Genomic DNA, 22,822 nt, shown 5'->3' with positions numbered 1-22,822 from the left:
TGGCATAGAGGAAATTGAAAAAAAAAAACATTTAATTTAGGTGAACGGGTCAATATGGGTGATGGGTGGGTGAGGGTCAGGGTGTGTTGTGACCCACTAACAAGCAATGCATATGGATATGGGTTACTACTCACTAGTGGGTTAGTGGGTCATAATGGGTGGATTGGCATTCAACCCGCACCCAACCCACCCATTTGTCACCCCTACCTTACCAATTCAAATAAGACTTTCTATGGTGTTAGTCCCATTCACTGAGATGAAATTTATAAACCCAAATTAAATTAATCAAACAAAATAATAATTATAGTTATACAACTAAGTTATGAGTATATGACAAAATTTGGGATTTAGTCCTGTTTTATTTACTTGTTTCATGGTTTTATTTTTCCAATACTACAAGAAAGTCAGGCGAATGGAAGGATGTTCTTCCCTAAGGCCTAAAGTCTTAATATATGGAAAAATATCCTGTAACTGTAATATTATATACCTTAAACAAAATTAAGGTTACATCGGATGACATTTATCCCTTGAAGCATAAGGATACCAAAAAAAAAAGAGGCAAAAAGAATGTAAAAGCTATAAACCAAGACAAGAAATACCACCTCAAAACATCTCCTTTTTTTTCCTTTTAAGTTTCATTCAATTTTCCCTTTTTTTAGGTAACTTCCAACGAATAATGTTGTCGTACCTTTCGTTAATTTTTCCTCTTCACCATTGATGCCGGATTCCCCTCAAACAGCTCATCGATGTATGTCTCGATATCTTCTGGTCCATACTTAATATACTTCTCTGCTTGCCTACCGGAATCCAAATATTGCCGGAACCTCCCCACGAAGGAGCGATATGCTGGAATCACAACTGCCGATATGGACACCCTAAGCTCGGATTGAAGTTGTTCATCGCTTACCACCCACGAAGACTGCGTCTTGTGAATCTCCTCAAACATGGAATTGAAGGACTTGAACCTCTCCTTGAGCGCTTGCTTCGCTACTTTCCCATGCACTTGCAAGCCCTCATCTCTGAGTAATGCTAACACCTTATTCCACGTCTCTCTTTGGTAATTCTTATGGTATTGCCTGAGTTCGGATGATTTTTTCCGGCACCATGAGTTACCAATTAACTCGTATATCTCCGCGGATCCCTTGATCTTCTGCACGATGTACCGCCCATTGTTCATCAAAAAGATGTAGCTCAAGGACGGGTCCTTGTAGAGTTTCGATTTTATCTCTAGATTTGAGCTCAAAAGATCCATAACCCTCAGTAGTTGTTTTGAAAAAGGTGATTGCTTCGCCACCTGATCAGCCCCGCTCGATGGCTCGCTTTCCGCATCTGATCCAGCCGACGCGTCTGATTGTTCAATCTTTTGATGTTCTTGGAATACCTGTTCTAAGGTATCCTTGTACTCGCATGCGTATTTTAGATAGTTCATGGTGTAGCGCGTCAAGGGGTGAACCGCACCACCGGGAACTGGAGTTTTCCCTGCATCAGTCTTGATTGAATTCTCGAGTTCACAGAAAATGGTGACCGCAGCTTCACCCAGTCGGCACCGAGCAGATGTGGTCTCTGTTTTTAGTTCGCGTAACGGCTCTTCCGAAAATAGGCCAGTCATGGCCGGAATCAAATCGCGCAAGGTTTCGTACATATCAAGAAACTTGAACAGCTTCTCAGCCGACCGCTTCGTCATTGCGACCGCTTCAGCGAAATTAAGAAGCTGTATGAGGACACCACGCGTAAGGTTACAAAATAGTCCGTCGTAAAGTGTTGGATTGCATGAAAAAACGGACTCGCAAAGCTGCCGTTCGGCGGAGAAATAGATCGAGATGCAACGCTTGAATGCCTTGATCCATGTAGCAATTTCTGCTTCCAGTGTTTCCCATTGCATCTTCTGCACATCGTCGATGCTAATCTTCTCAAACCCGTGCTTGCTCAATCTCTCCTCGAAAGCATTTCGCCTTGCGATGGTATAGACCTGGCAGCACTCAGTCTCGTAGCCTGCTGAAATCATTGCTGATGCAATCCTATTCAAATTGTCCACTGTATCGGGCGAGTAGCCCGGAAAATTGGTGTCTCTAGCGGAATCGGGTTCCCCTTGGGCGTTACGGTCGGAATCATTATTAGAATTAAAAGAAGGTTGCTTTGTTATAGTCGGATCCGAATCGACGGATCTCGAATCTTCTAGGAGCGAGCGGAATTCCTCCTCCAAGAATGACATTGCTCGTTGAAGAATTCTGCTGGCACGGCTAAGTGAATAAGTGTATTTTGTCTCCGACGGGAATCCACCGAAGGCGTTCGCTAGCTTTGAGATTCTATTTACAGCTTCAAGAAGACTAGACGTGTCTTCATCCAATTCATGGCTCCACTTGGTGGTAGATTCGTTCGACTCGTACTTAGTAATCTCTGTTTCAACAAGCTCTGCGAACTGCTCAATGGAATTGGGAACTTCTGGTGGATTGGGGGTAGATATGGAATCGCAAAGATCAGAAATGAATCGATCGATGTCTTCGGAGACTTTAGGAAGAGTGATGGAATCGGTATCGGGAGAAGAATCGTCCTTCTGCTCACTCTCCTCTTCCTCCTTGTGTTTTTCCTTAGTCTCGTGTTCGTCAGGCTGCGCTTCAACGTTCACGGACTCGGATGCCGGACAAGAGTCGGGGTCACGGCAGGCAAAGCTGCCGGATTTTTTAGGCTGATCTTTCTCCATCTGGATCTCTAAATTATTTGTCTCTGTATGTTTTTCATTCCCAAGGAAAAGAGGGTATGAAGAAGAGTAGCAGAGGCATGTGAAGACACAAGCGAAAATGAAGGGGAGTTATTCATTTTCTTTGTATATGTTTATTTCAAGGGATTGAAATGGTCGTCGTTTGCGCGTGTAGAGAGAGAAGAAACAGGAGAGAGAGAGACGGAGAGACGTAAGGACGAGGATTCCCTTCCTGGAATGGAAAGAATCAAAGAACGTTGTCCATGTTTAGAATTTAGAAATGGTTGACGGTTGGCCCGTTTAGATAGTTTAGTTTGTGCTTGCCACCACTGCTCCGAAATCCGAATCCCCTGGTTGACACTGACCAATAGCACAGAAGACGCGTATCAGTCAAATGGCAGTTTTATCATTAAATAATAATAGCTCTTTTACTAAAATACCCTCCACATACTAATAATTGTTTTCTTACTGCTGTATCCTGTAGGTCCATATTCCCGGCTCAGCAGTTGATCCTTCGAACTATTCATGTATTCCCGGTTCCCTCGGGGTTAATCAGTAATGTTCCCCTTACCCATGACCTTTCCCCATCATTTCTATATTTTCTAAAGCTTGTGTTTATTGAAAAAGCGCTGTAACAACAGTGTTAAATATTGGTTTTTATTGTGCATAAAACTATTATTTAGATTTAATATTTATTATATATATATATATTAAAATTGGTTTGTCCATGTCATCAATTATTTTCTTGCAAGAAAAACCCCATTCTAATTTCTTGCTTTTTTTGAATTTTTTATTTTTTTAATTTCATATAATTGACTACTAAACCAATAAGAAAACAACATAGGCTAAATTATTTTTAACAACCACTAGATAAAGAAAAGAGATATTTGATTTTCTAATGTCTAGCCAAGTGGTATCACTATCCCCCACTTTCTCATAAATTATTTCTAATTCCTATTTATCTTCTCCCTACCTTGCCAAGTGGCACCATTATCCCCCACTTTCTCCTAAATTGTCTCTAATTCATATTTATCCTCTCTCTCCACTTTTTATCTATATTCATCCAAAGAAAGTTTATTAATATTTATTAAAAACACCAAAAATAATTAGGGTAAAATATAAAATCTTCTCCTGAAGTTTCTGACAATTATAAAAACCTCCCCTATAGTTTTATTTTAACAAAAACCTTCCCTAAATTTTTAAAAAATTGGACAAATACCTCCCTTCGTCAATAACCCAAACAAAAAACGTTTATGCTTACAAAATTACCCCTGAGGCGTCATTTAAAGATTTTGTAAAGTAGCATGGCGCAAACACGTATTCAGCCTCCTCGGTGTTATTTGGTCCTTCATTTCCTTCCGGTGAGCTTCTCGCCGAAGAAAAACTGATTTTTCCCATGAAGCATCCATTATCTAATTATTTGTCGTTATGCTTGTTGAGTTTTTAGCTTATGGAGTATTTCTTTTTCGTTAATGCAAGTGGGACGTGTCGATGTTGCAAATAATAAAGGGATCAATCTCTATACTCTCTGACGCCGGTCTAATGGCCATGTTCTGGTTAGGTGAGTTCAGTCAATGAAACTGAATGTGTATGTACTTTTGTATAGACAGTTAGTTATATTACAGCGTTAGAGTCAGCCTAAGCATTGGCCGGATACGAATGACCGGCGTTAATAACTTATTAACGGTCCCCTGTTTTCAAAGTTGGTTTCTCAGCCATTTGAAAATGGCAAAGAGAACATGGCCATCCAATTTGTGGGCCATGGTTAATGATCTTCTCTAGCAACAAGAAGATTGAATAGAGAACTGACTGAGGCTTGATGGGATTAGTCATTTACTGCAAGCGACGACTACGTTGGATGGCAATAGCCTGTGACATTTCTGGTAAATTAAGAGGTGTGTCAATTATCCCAGGTCCATTGACCGATATGTGGGACCAAGGATCACTTTTCTTGTGGTCGTCCTGGTCTTGTGTGGTCGGCTCCATGACTGAAAATGCACCGATTCAGTTATCGGAAGAAAGGTCTCCATGACTGAAACTGCACCGGTTTAGTTATGGTGCTCCGGCATGTGGGAGCTTGGTTGCAGCGTTCATCATGGTCATGCGTTTTCTAACGGGCCCAACAGTAATGGTTGCGGCTTCCATTTCTATTGGCTGACGAGGCCATCTCCTCCACATCGCAATTTTACATGTCGAGCTCCCTCAAAGGATCGTCACTTTCGTCTTCGCCAAAGAGTATAACGTTCATCTGGCAATAAAGAGCTAAGTTCAGATTTGATATGCTGTTAATTTACCGTGTTCAGAAATTGATGTTGTTCAACGTAAATCTTAGGGTGATGTTTGGAATGTTAATAGCATTGTCAATCACATTGGTTTATTACCGTGTTCAGAGATTGATGTTTTAACGTTACTCGAAGAAAAGAAAGGGCGCAAAGGATTTGGGGGTGTGAAACAACAAACAAGCGTCGATTTTCCCCGGATTTGGGTGTGTGATAAGGGCAATTTCGTAAATGTGGATGAATAATTTCGTAAATAGTGATGTTTTCTGTCTGGGTTATTGACGGAAGAGAGATTTTTGTCTAATTATTTAAAAATTTAAGGGAGGTTTTTGCTAAAATGAAACTATAAGGGAGATTTTTATGATTATTAGAAACTTTAGGGGAGGTTTTTGTATTTTACTTAAATAATTATAATAGATTTAATAATATTATATTATTAATAGGGTAAAATACAAAAACCTCCCCTGAAGTTTCTGACAATCATAAAAACCTCCGCTATAGTTTCATTTTAGCAAAAACCTCCCTTAGATTTTTAAATAATTCGATAAAAAACTCCCTTATGTCAATTATCATGACAAAAAACGTTAAATCGATTAATAATTTTTCTTATTGTTATTTAAATTCTTAAAATATTAATTATTTATTGAATTTAATAATCCATAAAATTATAATTATACTATTATTACATAATTCGTTATTAATTTTGTAAAATATTAAATTCTTATTAATATGAATATTATGAATTCTATTATAATTATTTTTCTACTTTTAAGATTTTTTTTAATTTATTACATAATTTCGTTATTTTAACTATTTAAAATTTTGTCATGTTAAATATTTTGTTATTTAAATAATATGTAAAATATTAAAAAATTTCATTGTTTGAATTTTATTTATTTTAATGTTATTACATAATATTAAATATTTTTTATATTATTTAGCTACTTTTAATGTTTTTTATTTAAGATTTTTAGTTATTGAAATATTTAAATAATATTTTATTTTTTAATGTTAATTTGTTATTATTTGAATAACATTTAAATTGAATAATTCATAAAATTATAATTTATATTGTTACTACAAAATTTATGATGAATTTTGTAAAAATATTGAATTATTAATAATATGAATATTGTTAAATCTATTAATTTTTGTGTTTTGAATAAATATTTTAAATTTAGTGTATAATTTTGTTATAACATTTAAATAGTTCTGAGTTTTTTTAATTGAAACTTTCTTTAAATAGATATAGATAAAAGTTGGGGGAGAGGATAAATAAGAATTAAGGCCCTGTTTGATGATTAAGTACTTGTTATACAAGTACTTCTAAGAAGTACTTGTTTTAGCAACCACTAAGTTTGTTTGGTAACCCACTTCTCAAATCACTTATTATGTTTTTAAGCACTTATTAGGGTCGGGATGTTTGATAAGTTACTTTCCCCATAAGTGTTTATATTGACACAAATGACAATTTTACCCTATACTTAGATATCTCCCTCTCCCTCTCATTTTCTTCACTAGAAATGTCGGAACCGTCGGAACTGTAGATTGGACAACAGAAAGACTCCTCCGATTAACAACCTTCACAAAATTCTTAGATTCTCATTTCTGCCTCTTGAGTCTCTCATTTCGGGCAACTTAACAACCATCACTACCGGTGGATTATTCTCACACTTTCATTCCATTCTTGACAACAAGTAATTAATTTCCTTAGTCTCTGCAAATTTTGGTATTTGATCTACTCGATTGTTTACACATACTAATATCTCAAATTCTCAATTTGGTTTTGTTTACTAGGTGGTCGAAAATCACGAAACAGCTCCCTGGCCGAACTAATAATGAAATTAAAATTTTCTGGAAAACTTGACTAAAAAGAAGTTGATAAAGATGGGCGTCGATCCGATCACCCACCAACCTCGAACTAACTTCTTCATCATGGACTAATCCCATCTGTTACATCGGGCTACTACTCCACCAGAAGCTTATGAGTTGGGTAAGCTTCAGTATTTTCAATGCCTCCTCCAGACGGCAACTTTGTTGATGACAAACTCTTCCATTGGTTCCATGAACAACAACCTAGTATTGAACTCAGTCTTGAATAATGAAAATCCTGTTTTAGGTTCATCACAACTCGATGATCTCACCCGATTTTTTGTTGGAACTGCATCTCAAGCTTTGCCTTCTTCAATCCTTTCCTTTCGTTTGCCTGCAGATATGCAGCTACCACCTATTCAAGTTAAGAAAGTGTCGAAACAACTTTGAAAGGAAGAAAGCATATATGCAACATTACCGAAAATTTCGTAAGTTGTAGCTCCGTTAATTTCTACAGAAGTCACGACAAGCGTCTCGCAAAATGTGACCGAGTGACCGGAGACAGATTTATCACTAAGCCACCGCAGTACATAAATGAACAAAATCAGATTAGAACGTCTACAAGTTAGAATGTCTTGTAGATTAGATATTAGGGATGGTGGTAAAAAATTGTTCTTCACAGAAGTCGTCATTCAGATACTGTAGAAACTAAAAGTTATCTGGAACCAGGAATTCAATCACACTGATGACGAAGAAGAAGAAATGGATTTGGTGGTTTTGGGTTAAAAAAAAGGAAATGAAAATAAAAAACCCTAGAAACCAAGTCACATTGATAAACTTTTCTTTCTTTCTTCATCGGCGGTGGCTTTTGCTCACCGTGGAACATCGCTGGTGGACCTGCAACCAAACGTCGTTGCTGCCTATTGTTGTAGGGTTTCAAATGGAAGAAGAAGATGATAAACTTGAGTGGGGGTAGTTTTGTCATTAAAGAAAAAAACAAGGACAAGTTTGTCCTATTCGAATGAAGAAGCACTTCTTTAAAAAGTTTTAAAAAAAGCCACATCCATGTCACTTTTTTAAGAAGTAGTTTTTACCCTCTTTTTTACCAAACACCCATAAGTACTTAAAAACCACTTAATGTGTGGTCCATGTCTTAAAAGAAGTACTTGTTTAAATAAGTACTTCTTTTAAGTGTTCTCAAACAAGGCCTAAAAATAGTTTAGTAGAGAATCTCTCTACTAAATTAGAGATAATTTAAGAGATAAATAGGAGTTAGAGATAATTTAAGAGATAAATAGGAGTTAGAGATAATTTAGGAGGAAGTGGGGGAAAGTGGTGACACTTGGCTAAACATTAGAAAAGCAAATCCCTCTTTCTTTATGGTTATTAGAAATAATTAAGCATATGTGATTTACTTATTGGTTTAATGGGTAATTATGTGGAATTAAAAAAATAAAAAATAAAAAAAAACAGAAAATTAGAAAGGGGGATTTGAAGCAAGGAGAGGTATGGTGACGTGGACAGACCAACAATGCAGTGCTTTTGTCACCTTGATGTTCCAACTAGGGTTGTTCATAAGAAGGCCCAACCCGACCAAACCGACTAACCCGGATCGACCCAACATGAGTCGGTCAGGTTTTTATCAGCACCGGTTGGTTTCGGGTTGTACAAATTCATAAACCAATGGTTCGGGTCGGTTTCGGTTTTCTTGTGTGAAAACTGAAACCGACCCAACCCGAATCGACTTAGTTCCTACTTAACTAAAAACTGAAATATCTAAAAATATATATTCCAATATCTATATCTAAAAAATATATATTATGAAATATGTCAGATATATATTTCAATGTATTTGTATGTATATTTTTGTTTATATATATATATATATATTTCTAAAATACATATTTCAGTTTTAAATATATTTCCAGAAAACTAGGTGGCCATGGGGGGCATGGATGAACTTAGAGCCGAAACCGACCCAAACTGACCCAACCCGACTCAAACCGACCAGGTCGGTTTTGCTTAACACTGGGTTGGTTTTGGTTTCCATCTCAGGTAACCCGATCAGGTCGGGTCGGTTGGAAAAACCTCAGTAAATCGACTCAACCCGACCCGTGAACAACCCTAGTTCCAATAATGGCTAATTATGAGTGCTTTCTCTCCGGATGTTAGCAATATGTTAGATAAGCCAGGAGGAAATTCGCATGTGATAGTCATGTGCGCCTTTGAACATTTATAAAACCCTATAACCAATAGAAATATTTCTGTTACAATGGTGTTACCATGCTGAGTTTTTGTCACCTTGATGTTTATTCTTAGATGACGGCTGACTCCAACTACCTTCTTAGGCCATGTTTAGGAGTATTTATGTTAAAAATAAGTGTTTAAAAAGATGTGCTTATTTGAATAAGAACTTATTTACATTTGGCACCCAGCTTTTTCAAGTACTTATTTTTATTGGACGTTTGGTGGTCTTTTTCTCCAATAAGCACTCGTAGCTCTTTTGTCCTTCATTTTTTTTTTAAATTTCAAAATATCCAGTCCAAAGTGAATGAATACAAGTGCTTTGATAGAACTGCTTTCGTAAAAGTGGTTTTATAAAGGTGTTTTGATAAAAGTACTTTGATAAAAGTGCTTTTGTAAAAGTCTTTACATAAAAATGATTTTGTAAACGTACTTTCATAAAAATGCTTTTATAAAAAGTATTTTCATAAAAGTGCTTTCATGTAAAAGTGTTTTCATAAAAGTACTTTGCTTTGGTAAAAGTAACAATATTGAAAGGGTATAATTGGTATTCTAAAAATTTTAATGAGGACAATTTTGGAAGAAAAATTTTGAATAAGTGCTTATTGTATGAGCACTTACAAAAAAGATAGAAATTTGGGATTAAAAAATAAGCCCTTATTTTAAAAATAAGCACTTATTTCAGACTTATTTCTCAAACACTAATAAATGCTTAATGATGTGGTCCTAACCCAAATAAGTACTTATTTCAAATTAGCACTTATTTTTAAGCACTCCCAAACATGGCCTTAATGGCCCTCCTCACCTCAACTCAAATTATAGAACTCTTCAACCTAGTATGAGAATCTCTGCTTTTCTAAACCTAGTTGGGAAGTATAACATTAACATTTTCACTCCCAAAAATTAAATGATGCTTTGAAATGTCGCATCGACCTTGATCGAGTTCAATAGATTTCTTCTCAGACTGGTAATCTCAAGTCTCCTTGGACTATTTTGATGTTTCACGTTCTTAAGTGGCCAAAGATTACAACTAAAGACTTCCTTAAGGACTTATCTCATTTTTGCTGTTAAAAATTCAGTATTTATTAGGGCATTTTAACTATAAAAAAATAGATAAATCCTTAAAATAAGAAATGTCAAATGCAGTCTTAAGTCAATTAGACATTCGGTGCGTTTTAAGTTTCAACAATCACCTCCACTTGACATGTGAAAATTTCGACAAGAAGATTGTTGATCTTCCGATAGATATCCACCTCAACATCGTGGTCCAACTCGAAGGTGTGATCCATGGGATTGAATAGTTATTGATTCCTCGATCCACAAGAAGACTTCAACGGCCGACAGGTTCTAGAGTCCACATATGGTGCTCCTTTAGTTTGATAGAGGCCATGGCTTCTACTTCATCTAGTGCCAAGTACCTACGTTAAGGTCGGGCTAGCCTCGACATTGGTTTGATAGCGAGAGCTAGGTGAAAGACTTTATCCAAACCTCTTATATCATAGTGGATAGAATTTTGTTTTTGATATTTATTATGGTGGATAGATGGGATATGGTTCTTTTTGCTGGAGCCCACAAGTTCGATTCCGAAAGCACATTGTAACTCTTTGTGCAAATGAAAGTTCTAGTTCCATGTGTCCACTCTAAGATATCTAATATATATTTTCAGGCTATAGTTCCATGTGTCCACATTGTAACTCTTTGTAACTCTTTGGCATGGGGGGCGTTATCAATTAATCATTCGCACCCGCTACATAGTCAAAAGTATTCAGCTAATCCGTAATATTTCAACACATGTTCCCTTTGGTAAAATACAAGAGCTCCATTTAAATGTTAAGAGCTAAACCTTAGAACTCCCACTACAGATCTGGCCCTTGGAAGTTCGACCTGCTCTACTGACCCAGCTACATTTCGATTCAGTGTTACTTCTCTATACATTTTTGGCCGAAACACATGGGATATCGAAGAAGGCGTGCGTCCCTGCACGGATTTCTTGTGCTATCTGCAGTTTTTACCGGTTGCGGCCTCCTATTGCTCACTCTGAGGTCCGACGTCGATCCTTCTTTCAGGCCTAGGTTACCGGTAAATTACGGCAAACAAGAACCCTTAGTTGTCGACGTATTTTCCGATATGAATGCAAGTTATCAGAGCGGGTTTAGGTCTGATGTGCCAGCTGAGAGGAATCGAATCTGCGCCACAGTTGAAGAAATGGGGGAGACTTTCGCCGGAGGGTTTGGTGAAGAGAGCCTCCGTGTAAGAAGGATCATTCAAGATCATTTTGCACTCCACGGTACGTTTTCTTCTCTGACCATTTATTTACTTGTGCCCGTGTCCGACTAATAGTTTCTTATTTGCTTGCCTTGTAATCCAACTATATTCGTGTAGATAATTCGAATTGCTGCCTTACTGTTGAGCATATTTATCTGGTTCAGCGTTTGCAATTCACTTAACTTATGAAACTAGAGTCTGCATTTGTTTCACCATAAAAAAGTTAACATAATTGTTAACTTGATTATATTCACTAAATCGATTTTTAATTCCCTGGTCTTGTACAGGATTCTAAAACTACGACATTTCCAAGCTAAACCCATTTATGAAGAACAGCCATTACCTACTAATATTACGCTTATGCAAGAAAAGAGCTCCAAATATCATCTGGGTTTACTCTAGATTTTCACAAAATATTTTAGTGGCAAATTCTGGTTCAAGGTTGCATTGGAGATAAACTTATGCGGATGGGATTACCGTTATACTATTCTAATGCATTTTTATGAAGCACAATTAGCCTAAATATCAATTTTTGGCATGACAATATGAACTTATGCAACTTGAGGTAATTTTATTCGTATTAATAATTGCCACATGTTTTCAGTAAATATAAGTAATAATTTTGATATATATTCTCATCAGTTTTTAAACCATAAGTTAAAAGTTATTAAAACATGTCGGTTTAGTGAGAGTACTTCACAGTTGTCAAAGTGCCTAGTATTGCCGTCTCTCTTTGTGGGGGGGGGGGGGGGGGGGGGGGGTATTGGTAGTCTACAGGGTTTTGTAAATTGTAAGGAAGGCCACTGTGTACTGTAGACAGATTGACAGAGTGATACACATGGAAGACCGGTAGGTTCAACCAAACAGGAGACAACATAGTTAAAAGAATTGATTAGGTTATTGCTTAGGAGCTTTGGAGACGTTTTACTTACCAACCAACTGGACAGGTGATATAGTTTCAGTAGGGCCAAATAAGTAAATATTTCAAATATATTATATGCATGTGTATAACCAATTTTGGGTCTATACCAGTGTATGTAAAATTTAAGATTTGGACTCTTAACCCTGTATGTATATCCCTGTTTTGCTTTAAACCATTAATGTGATTCAAGATTTCTTATCTTCTTGTTGTCCTAAAAGTCAGATTTAAGCTTCCATTAACTTGATTTGTGATTTAATTAGTAATTTAATAATATAGTTAAGACATAATTACACGATACTTAATTATAAATGTATATTACAATTTATGCATATACTTTTTTATCATTGCTGCCCAGGCATTGGCTCACTTTACCTGGTGGTTATACTGTTTCCTATCTGTACTCATTGAAGATATGGTGCAATGGGGGAAAGTACATGGCTTCAGTATTTCAAAATGAACGCACTAAGGGGCCATTTGATAATTCTGGAATCACTGAACTTAATGGCTTAATGCTTTGTCCTTAGTGCATGTCATTAAATAGGTGGTGGGCTTCTTAACAGCTGAATGGCACACTCATTGAAGATATGGTGGAGGAAAGAACACAGCTTCAGTATTTCAAAATGAATGCACTAAGGGACCATTTGATAATGTCTCAAATCGCTGAACTTAATGGCTTAACTCTTCGTCCTTTAGTGCATGTTGTTAAGTAGGTTGTGAGCTTCTTAACAACTGAGTGGCATGTCGGGCTGATTATACTATAACCCTAAATATTTGATCATATAACCAAAATATCCATTCAAAGGGAAACAATAAGTCATTTAGTTAAGCTACTTTAGCCATAATCAAATGCCACTGATAGCTTTTGCATTGTTTCATGGTTGTAAAGAAAATGAACAGCCAACTATTAAGTGGAATCAAAGATACATTGATTCTCATCATGTCTTCTTTGTTGGAAATAGTTTATGTGCACATTATGCATGTTCTGTTTAGAAAGTGCTTTATCCTAAATTCCTAATCTGGCTCAAATTTATTTGGGGTTGGTATTAGCTAGATCTTATAGATATGCTATGTAGAACGTACCTAGACTTGAAGTTGTGCTGAGATAGTGAGAGTACTTAACCTTAAGCAAGAAAGAAACCAGGTTGTGATGGAGTTAGATTTGGTAGTGGAAGAAACCCATCGATGTCTGGGCCTGTGTGTCTAGGACAAGCCTTTTGTGATGTAAGGGCCAAATGTAGGCCAATTGATAGCTCCACCAAGGTTAGTGACACTGTATCATGACCTCATTGCCCATGGTTGGGGCTTTTGTTTGGCTCTTGCCGATTCATGGGAGGTGTGTCGCTTATGTGCCAAGGTGGATTGTGCCAATGGTATCTGTACAAGGCAACTGTTGGGCCTTGAACACACCCGAGTGCTAGGACACGGGATAGCTCGACCAACTTAGACATGGGGCTGGTGGGGTGAAGGGATATGGCTATGGCCAACCCACATGCAAAACCTCCCTCTCATGTATGGTACAAAGTGCCAGTCCATGCACTGTCCCCATGTGTGTGTGTGTGTGCGCGCATGAGCCCATGAGGAACCCTAGTAGCCTAATAGCCATTAACTAGGGCTGTCCCACGATGGATATGAGGCCTTGGAAGTGCTAAGGGTAGGCACCCGAGGAGGTCGACCACCCCTCAAAGAGGAAGTTAAGATCCACTAGAAGATAACATCATTTTCCCCAAAAGTCATAATGGAGAGATTTACAATAATGCCACTCAACACAGCTCACCAAGCATATGTAGACTAAGCTTGCTTTTCGACCGTGATAAGGTGGATTGACAACTATGCTACATGTAGTGTTTTAAAAGTGCAAGGTCTAAGAAAAGCACAAGGTGATGTCTGTGCCTTTTCAAAGAAAGGAAAAATTTTTGAAAAAAAAACAGTAACACATAAAAATTGCATTGCTTGAATTTTAAAAGAAATTAAATGTTTTTGAAAGTCTATTGTCTCAAATTAAAGTATGTAGCTATAATATATAAAACATATTTAAATTGAAAATGTGGAAGTGAAAAGCAAACATATATGGGTTGTGCTAAAGTGCTTCAAACACTCAACAATTCAAGCATGTGAAACTTTCAATTTGTTTATTTATCTCTTAATTGCATCACTTCAAATAGCAAGTGTGGTGTTAAACATCTTGCATTCCTAATCCTAGGAGATTTTCCTTCATAAAGGACCCTTGAAGCAAGCTCAAACAAATCCATGTGGGGGTTTGGGCAGTGCTCCCAACCTTTTTCTTTTCCTGCTTTCAAGCAATTTTTGGGTTTTTGAGAAGATTTTTTGGGGTTTTTTTGTGATTCTGATGTATGTTCCTGGCTTTACATGTTGAACATATGATATACTTGTAATCTATGTTTACGGTATAGAATTAATACAATCATTACTTTACCTTCTTGTGAAAAAAAAAATTGGCCTGTACATCTGAAGGGGCTGGTTTTGTGATTTTAGTCATAGTCCATTTTATTTTAGGGATTAGGGGTCAGATATTAGTTGTTGCTTCTTTAGTAGAAATTTTGTTATTGAGATCCTATTTGCAAGAACTAAGTCTTTAGGTATTTAAAGATCTTTGTTTTAATTTATTTTAAAAATTAGCAGACCATTACTATTGTACAGACAGTAATGAAAAGGTAACTTAGAGGCTAATAAACCATTACAAAGATGTAAACCCCATAGGAATTTAAAAAAGTCATTTAAAAAAGGCACACGCTTGGATTGAGGTGCAAGGTGCACCAGGTGCGTGCTTTTTGAAATAGGATGTTCTTGGGTTCAGCCTAGGAAGATGCCTTAAAATGTGTGTTGCCTATGTGCCTTTTAAAGAATTGGCTACATGGAAACTTCAAAGTGGGTTCCTTATCTGTATTAGACATTATTTGATATCAACACTGACATGACACTCGAGGAGTCTCTTCTCTTTTTCAGAGCTGTAATATGAAGCTAAAAGGCCTCATAACTGATAAAGGAAAAAGATTGAAGAGCCTCAAACTCAAAGGGTAAAACCTGGAAGTAAATTGTTGATTTATAGTATTTGACAATTTAGTATGATCAGTTATAAACGATAAAAAATTATTTTATTTGTTTGTTATTATTTGCATTGATTCGTGCTTCTAAATTCAATTTGTTTTCCTTTTTAACAATCATCTCGCCATTTATATAACACAAAAATATATGATCAACAAATACAACTTCAAAATTAAACTGTGCCAGCTGAGTTGACACCTGATACCCCTGTTACTTTCTGACAATTCTGATGCTTGTACTGGCATCCATGTAACATTGCTTGGTTTGCTAGGTTAAAAACATAATTGGTAAATACTTCGGCTGGAGATAGTCTGAGTTATATTTTTACTGAAGTGTCAGAGATTCAAGTCTTGAAAGTTATTCTGAGTTATCTATTCATGATATCTTATATTGAAGTCATTTCCAGTTCATTTCATTAATATTGTGTAATATTTCTGTTCTTCTAGTTTAATTTATTGTTGATATATGTTATCAAAATCTGATTTGAATCAGGCAGATAAGATTCAAATTCAAATATTAATAAAACCAAATTCAGATCTGGGTATATTTATCCAAGATTAACTGATAAATACATACTGAACTCAGCTCAATTTAGCATTAATGCCTATTTTATCAAATTATATGTCCTTGAAGTAATTATTTACCACTTCAGACCATGTTTTCTTTGGTCTTCTTTTTTCTTATAGATCCTAGTCCTAATAAATACATCGACATGTAGAACATAAGTTTAGTACAGGAAAAATTTGTCATTGTAGTTTTTTCAAAAAATTTTAGTATATATATATATATATATTAAATAAATACAAAGGTGCCAGCTCTCTAGCTGGTTATAGCTGAGACCTGGGATTGAGTCCCGCCTTCACCAGGGTTGGGGGTTTGGGGAGCACTGCCCCCTATTATATAGACTATTTGCCTATCAATGGTAAAAAATAAAAATACAGTCAAATGTATGTGGCATGGTAAGGTTAAAGATGATGACATGTTTAATACATTTCATTTGGAAATACAGAGTGAAAATTTGGCTTATCTCATGCGAAACTCCTTGCATAATTTATTAAAAAAATGCACACATATAAAAATTGTATTTATATGTTATATAACTATACTAGAAAATAAAATATGCCATACTTTTTAAAAACCAATATTTTTAATGCACTATATGGTTTCTATTCGAAACTTTGTCCATTTTCCATACTTTGAAAAACATGCCATTTCATACATTTTTGCCCAGAAATACAAAACACATGTATTGCATATGCAGTTACTAATCGTTGTCAAGAATTGCCACCCCCACTAACATAGGATCTATTATAGATGAGAAAATCATGTAGAAGTTGAATGATTTTACCAGATAGTGAGAAATAATCAGAAAACATCAAATCAACGGAGTGATGACATCAGGAATAAAAACAAGAACTTTATGAGCTCAATGTGCAACCTTGTTTTAGGACTGAAAGACAGTCTTATGTTGGCAAAATATTGGACTCAGGGCCCAAGTATGTTATCATCTCCCTGTTGATTGCAATTATGATAATGGTTACTAGCATAATAAAAAAGGTCCTTGCCCAGTATTGGTCTCGGCTCTCTGGGATCTTGTGAGGGGTGGACTGGATGTGGACCTAACCTTTGGCATTTTTTTTTTGCACAAAGTGGCCATCCTCAAACTTCAACCTGCATTCTCATGCTTGTCAGCCTGAGTTTTTACTATTACACCAAACCAAGCAATTGGTGGTATTGAAATATTTATCATGGGAAATATTGAAGAAAACCCCGATAGTTTTGTATTGAGCTTTAAAGTACTAAAAGAGCAACTGAATAGACTATCTAATTAATTTATGAGATCTTGATAGAAATCCCCAGTAATTTTGTGTTCAGCTTTAAAGAAGTAAACGAGCAACAGACTTCAAGTTTAAATTTTATGATATTCTAATGGAAAAAAATTTATATCTGGCTAAAAATCATGCAAACCCTAGTTTTGTTAAAACACTTCCCTCTAATTCCTTATTATTTTTCCATAGTTGGTTAAGTGCTTTTTATTTTCTCAATCACAAGCAATATCTTCTTTCTCAGGGGAAGAAAGATCAGTTGCCACTTGCCAGTGATCTTAGAAATGTTTCACCTGTCTTTAGGAGGAAAGCTATTGAGAGAGAGAGAGAGAGATTCAGACATGGCCATAGTTATGGGCGGGTTCGAGCCGAGCCGAGCCAAATATCTGACTATTTGAGACATGACCTCAAATTTGGCTCAATTTCAAAGCTCGTTTATTCTAGCTTGGCTTGGCTTGAGCTCGACAATGAGCGAAGCTTCATATAAAAAATTATACATGTAAAAAATTAAAATTATACATATAAAAATTATTTGTTACAATTTATATAAAAATTAAAAATATTATATATAATATAGCTTGATTAGGCTCACGAGCCTCATGAGTCAAGCTTCATTAGGCTCGAGCTCAGCTTGATTAGCAAATGAGCCTACGTATTGGGTTTGAACTCAGCTCAAAGCTCGGTTTAAACTAAGCTGAATCGAGCTTTTTACAGGCTGAGCTCAAATTGCTGGTGAAAAGCTCGGTTCATGTCCAGCCTTAGCCATAGTGTCATCGTATGCCATGCCGTTAGAAACCTCACTGGGAATATCATGCAAACAAAGAACTTAAGTTTCAAAAATTTCATATATTCTATTCTGCTTGACTTTTTTTGAATCAGCTGAGCACTCTATTTTGCTTGGCTTTCCTACTATTATTTATAATCAGTGGTTGTTTGCAAAAATATTTATTAGTTGATTTTTTATTAGACTTTATTAGTTGATTTATCATCAATACATGAGTCTTGCAAAAGAAAAGGTTTAGTCATATGCTTGTATATTAATTTACATGTCAGGAGCTTCAAGAATTCGAGAGTTACCTCCAGAGCAGTTCTGCAGACAGGGATTTGTCCTAGGGAAAGCATCAGAAGCAGGCTTTGGCAATGAAATGTACAAGATTTTAACTGCTGCAGCCTTGAGCATTATGTTAAATCGGTCCCTGATCATCGGGCAAACCAGGCATATTGGTTCTCTCTCAAGCCTTTATGTTCTATAAGTAGTACTTGTTTCAGATATAAATGATAAAAAATTAGTTTTGCACTGTAAAAGATCTTTACTGGCACTTATTTCAGATATAAATTATAGGAGGATAACTTGTCTTGGTTTTAGGCATGTGCTTTTCAACGAGTCAAGAACATGTTTCACACTAAGAGTATTTGTATGCAATTGGCACTTATTTACATCATTTGCTTCCATAATATTTGACTTAGTAGAGGAACTCCTTTAAAATGTTGTGTTATATCTATAAACTTCTTTTATATTACCCATATTTTAGGTAATACTTGTCCATCACATGCATGCAAACACACACATAGTCACATACATACACATATATGTATATAAGTTAGGTCAGAACTTATACCATATAGATTATGTTGTTTGTAAGATTAGTTCCTTGTGCTAAATACTTTGCTCTTTATTTTTTTTTTCAGGGACCAATTTCCTTTTGGTGATTATATTTCTTATACCAACTTTGCATTTACTTTGAAAGAGGTGAAGCATCTGTGGAGAAGGAATGATTGTGGGGGAAAGTATGGAAGGCATTTGATAGTGAGAACTGATAATTTTGAGAAGCCATCAGAAACAAATGTCCTTTGTAGCAATTGGATAGAATGGAAACAACCCATCATATGGTACAGTGAGAACATTGGGGAGAATTAACTGCACCTCATTGTTAGGTATTTGAACTTACTGCTGAATTTTCTATGGCAGGTTCCAAGGTACAACAGATGCAGTGGCAATTCAATTTTTCTTGAAGAACATACACCCTAAGATGAGGAATGCAGCTTCTGATTTATTTGGACAGAGTGGAACTTCTCAGTCTAGGTCAAATGTTTTTGGGGAGCTGATGAGAGTTATCATATCTCCCTCAGAAGATGTTGAAGAAGCTGTGGACTGGGTTCTAAATGGTGGTGTGGACCCTGATGTGACATTGCACATGCGCATGCTTATGAACAGGTACTGCAAGAGAAAGAGATTTTATTACTCTGACCTTTTTTGTGATTGCTGCCGGATCAGAGATTTTATTAATTAGGAGAAGAAAAGAAAGAGTGCAAAAGAAAGTGATAGGCCCCCAATTATCCTCACATATGCCAGGAGAGGGAAAGGGCAGCGTAAGCCAGGTCAGCAGTCGGTTAAGGAGGGAAATGTTTAGATATTGGTGTGCTTATTGTAGCTATGCCAGCTGGGCATTTCTAGAGGGAGTTAGTTATGATATCAGGAGGGAATATTTCTAGAGGGAGTTAGTTATGATGTCAGGAGGGAATATTTCCAGAGGGAGTTAGTTAGGATGTCAGGAGGGAATAATAAATGGGAGTTTCTGGATAGGGGGAGACAGGGAGAAACATTTTGAGTGTTTGGGAGAGCCGGCGGTCTCTCGAAGAACCGACCAACTGTTATTACTCTCCATTGAATGAATACAAGTTCCTTTTCATTTGAGCTGTGTATTTTTGGCTGTGTGCCTGTGAATTGTGTGTGAGATTTCCGGGACCTATCAGAAAGAAAAATTAGAGTGTATGTCTCCTCATAGAAGAAACTGAGAGCTAGACCTCACATACTACTTTTCCCTCGCTTATGTACCCAATCCTAATATAATACATCTCCTATCTATTGGTCTCTTCTCTAGCATGTATTGTAAGGTGCTTTGTAATATTTGGGCCCAATTGGATGAACTGTTCTTCTAGCCAAGTATCCTTCTTCCTGGATCTGATATGACTACCATGGCCTCTGGTACCATACAATATCCATCCTATTGATTACCTTTGAAACCCTTTCCACTTCAAGAATGCTGTACCCAAGAAATGGTCCATCTGAAGATCCTGCAACAACAAAAGGAGTTAGTTTCCATTATCAATCAGGTCCAGATACACTGTCAATGTATCTTCTTGATGATTCCTAGAAACTATGGTAATTCAACATTTGCTTGGATTCTGAAGACCACATCCATTAAGATTAACTGATGGAATTAGGAGGTTGAGGCAGGCTTGTGGAATAGGTATTCTTCTTGAAGATGATGGCTTATAACTGAACCTCTGATTGTGTCATCCATCAAACTTATCTTTCATCTTGACCCAATATACAACTAACCCTAATTATTATCATTTTAATCAATGCCTTGGGAGCTATCTTTGTTGGAGAAGATTCTACAGTTCTTTCCTCTTGTATATGTGTCATAGAATAGCTATTTTTGTGGAATGGCACACAATCTTCCCTCTTTTCTTTGGTGGTAAGAAGGCTGGATGACTAGTGTCCTGTGAAGGTACCCATCTAAAAGCAAACAAGGAAAAGAAATGGTCTCAAGTGCCAGTTAGCCAAAAAAAAAAAAAAAAACAAAGAAAGAAAGAAGTAAATCAGAAGTGAAAGGTATCATCGGAGCCTTATATTTGAAGGACAATAAGGTATCAAGTGTACCACCTCAGTAAAAAAAAAAGCTCTAATCTTAGGTAGTTAGGTGGATTAGTTGCTTTTGCTGGGAAAACCAACACGCAATGAGAGTGAAGGAATATAGACCCAGAGAAATAATCACATCAAAACTACTCAGACTCAAAGGTTTAAAATTTACAAACGGGCTTGTTAGATTCAAAAAACACCAAGTGGTTCCAAGTTGTCCTTAGACTTGAATTCCCTCAAACCAACAGGAGAATTGGAAACCAAAAAAGATACAAGTTTGTTTTAGTACAATGCGAAGGGATAAAGCCTCAGGACTTGCAGCACTAAAGTAATTATTTCCCCACCAGAAGTCCTCCCAAAATCTTTGTCACCTTTCCAAGTATCATATCTGATATAGGCTTCTTTCTACTCTTGATTCCAAGACTGTTCCGAGCCATTGGATTTAAGACCATGGATGTTCTTGATTACAGAATGACAGTTCATTTGAATCACCAAGTAATCTCCAAAAGCACTTGAAAAATAGAGAAGTAATTGAAAGCCTAGCCTTCCAACAACAGATATCCCTTCTCTAAGCTTCAAGTAATTTGAATAAGGTTAAACATGTATTAATATGTCTTGCAATGAGCGTATACTTAGGTTACTTGTAGTAATTATCATTAACACACTGTTTTTGTTTGTCTAATACAAGACTAGAAGCACCGACTTTAAACAACAAGACATGTCTCTGGGTTTTGGTTCCAGGTCTGTAAGAGCAGTACGGGCAGCATTGAATTGCATAAGAAAATCCCTGATCAACTATCAGATTCAGACGAGGAGGCCTAGAATTGTTTTGGTTTCAGATACACCTTCTCTTATTAAAGATATTACACCTAACCTGGAGGAATTTGCAGAGGTAAATGCCTAAGAAATAATTGGTGTATTTTGATTGCTACTTGCATGCATCTGCCTCTGAAAGCATACTCTGCTTCCTATGAGGTTTGACTTTAAGATTAGTTCTTTGGTAATTTGGTTGCTTGCACCCTTCCTCAGGTTCTTCATTTTAATTATGAGTCATTCAGAGGGAGTATTTCTAGTGCAAGAGGAAATGAAATTCAGCAATTAGATTTTAGAGTAAAGGATTGGGGCCCTGCACCAAGGTGGGTTGCATTTGTTGATTTCTTTCTTGCATCGCGAGCAAAGCATGCTGTTGTTTCAGGGGCCCATAGGCGTGTTGGGACAACCTATGCACAGCTAATTGCAGCATTGGCAGCAGCACATCAACTTGGTAAATGGCCTTGTTTTTATTAGATCTATCATCCTAAGATGATGTCTACCAAAAAAAATCCTAAGATATCATTTTAATTCTCATTCTTCCCCTTTCCCAGGTGACAATTCTTCTGCAGATTCAAGTTTTTCCTTCTTAAGTAGCTTCCAAAGCAATTTGTTGTCAGAAGGCTTGCACAACCAGGTAGGGTGGGGACATGTCTGGAACAGATTTGCAGGTCCATTGAGTTGTCATAGTCAGTCCAGCCAATGTGCTCTCACGCCACTTCTACCGCCTGCCTGGTGGGATGGGATTTGGCAGTCGCCTATTCCACGGGATGTTCACAAGATGGAGGCATATGGGATCCAACTAACAGGTTTTGGCCGAGTCAATGAAAGCCATCTCCTTTCTTTCTGTAAATTGAGAAAAACAAAAGTGAAAACAATTCCAGTCTTTCAGTAGCATAACTAATGAGAAGTGTACATGATTCATTGGTTCATTTTGTTGTAAAGTTACTCTTAAATATCAATTTTTTGTTTTTTTTTGTTTTTTTATTTATAAGTTAAACCATTCTCTTTCTGTGTTTGTAAGCGTATGCGGTTACCTTCGTCTTCAAGTTCACCTCGTGAAGGATGATGGGAGCATTTGGTATGGTATGAAAATCTTCCTAAGAGCTTTAAATTATATTATAAGGCCATAGTGGAAAGCCAGTAAACAACTACTAAGGCTGCATTTGGCATTCATTATTTTAACGATTTATCTCCTTTCTGCAGTTAAAAATTCAATGTTGATAGGAGCATTTTAACTGTAAAAAGGAGATAAGT

At 36.5% G+C, this 22,822-nt stretch overlaps 2 protein-coding genes across 2 annotated transcripts; one reads left to right on the top strand and one right to left on the bottom strand.

Moving 5' to 3' along the window:
- Nucleotides 1–463: 463 nt before the first annotated feature.
- On the bottom strand, nucleotides 464–2,936 carry LOC104592808 (exocyst complex component EXO70C1-like). Its single transcript, XM_010252302.3, has one exon. It carries the CDS (start codon nucleotides 2,699–2,701, stop codon nucleotides 695–697), a length of 2,007 nt encoding a protein of 668 aa, XP_010250604.1. The 5' UTR covers nucleotides 2,702–2,936; the 3' UTR covers nucleotides 464–694.
- A 7,817-nt stretch (nucleotides 2,937–10,753) lies between these two features.
- On the top strand, nucleotides 10,754–22,565 carry LOC104592807 (uncharacterized). Its single transcript, XM_010252301.3, has 7 exons — nucleotides 10,754–11,320; nucleotides 18,163–18,325; nucleotides 18,799–18,999; nucleotides 19,079–19,324; nucleotides 21,497–21,647; nucleotides 21,785–22,019; nucleotides 22,120–22,565. The coding sequence occupies exons 1-7, from the start codon at nucleotides 10,984–10,986 to the stop codon at nucleotides 22,458–22,460; spliced, it is 1,674 nt and encodes a 557-aa protein (XP_010250603.1). The 5' UTR covers nucleotides 10,754–10,983; the 3' UTR covers nucleotides 22,461–22,565.
- The last annotated feature ends 257 nt before the right edge of the window (nucleotides 22,566–22,822 follow it).

The sequence above is a fragment of the Nelumbo nucifera genome, chromosome 3 (genome assembly GCF_055504915.1).
Source record: "Nelumbo nucifera cultivar China Antique chromosome 3, China Antique-T2T, whole genome shotgun sequence".
Lineage (NCBI taxonomy): Eukaryota > Viridiplantae > Streptophyta > Magnoliopsida > Proteales > Nelumbonaceae > Nelumbo > Nelumbo nucifera.
Note: the sequence above shows the minus strand (reverse complement) of the source record. Positions and strands in the feature narration are given on the sequence as shown.

What these genes read in the sequence shown, in the direction of transcription:
- LOC104592808 (XM_010252302.3), bottom strand. Translation starts at nt 2,701, where the DNA reads ATGGAGAAAGATCAGCCTAAAAAATCCGGCAGCTTTGCCTGCCGTGAC.
- LOC104592807 (XM_010252301.3), top strand. Translation starts at nt 10,984, where the DNA reads ATGGGATATCGAAGAAGGCGTGCGTCCCTGCACGGATTTCTTGTGCTA. An exon ending in TGGAAACAACCCATCATATG is followed by an intron (nt 19,000 to 19,078) that starts GTACAGTGAGAA and finishes TTTCTATGGCAG; the next exon opens with GTTCCAAGGTACAACAGATG. An exon ending in ATGCGCATGCTTATGAACAG is followed by an intron (nt 19,325 to 21,496) that starts GTACTGCAAGAG and finishes TTTTGGTTCCAG; the next exon opens with GTCTGTAAGAGCAGTACGGG.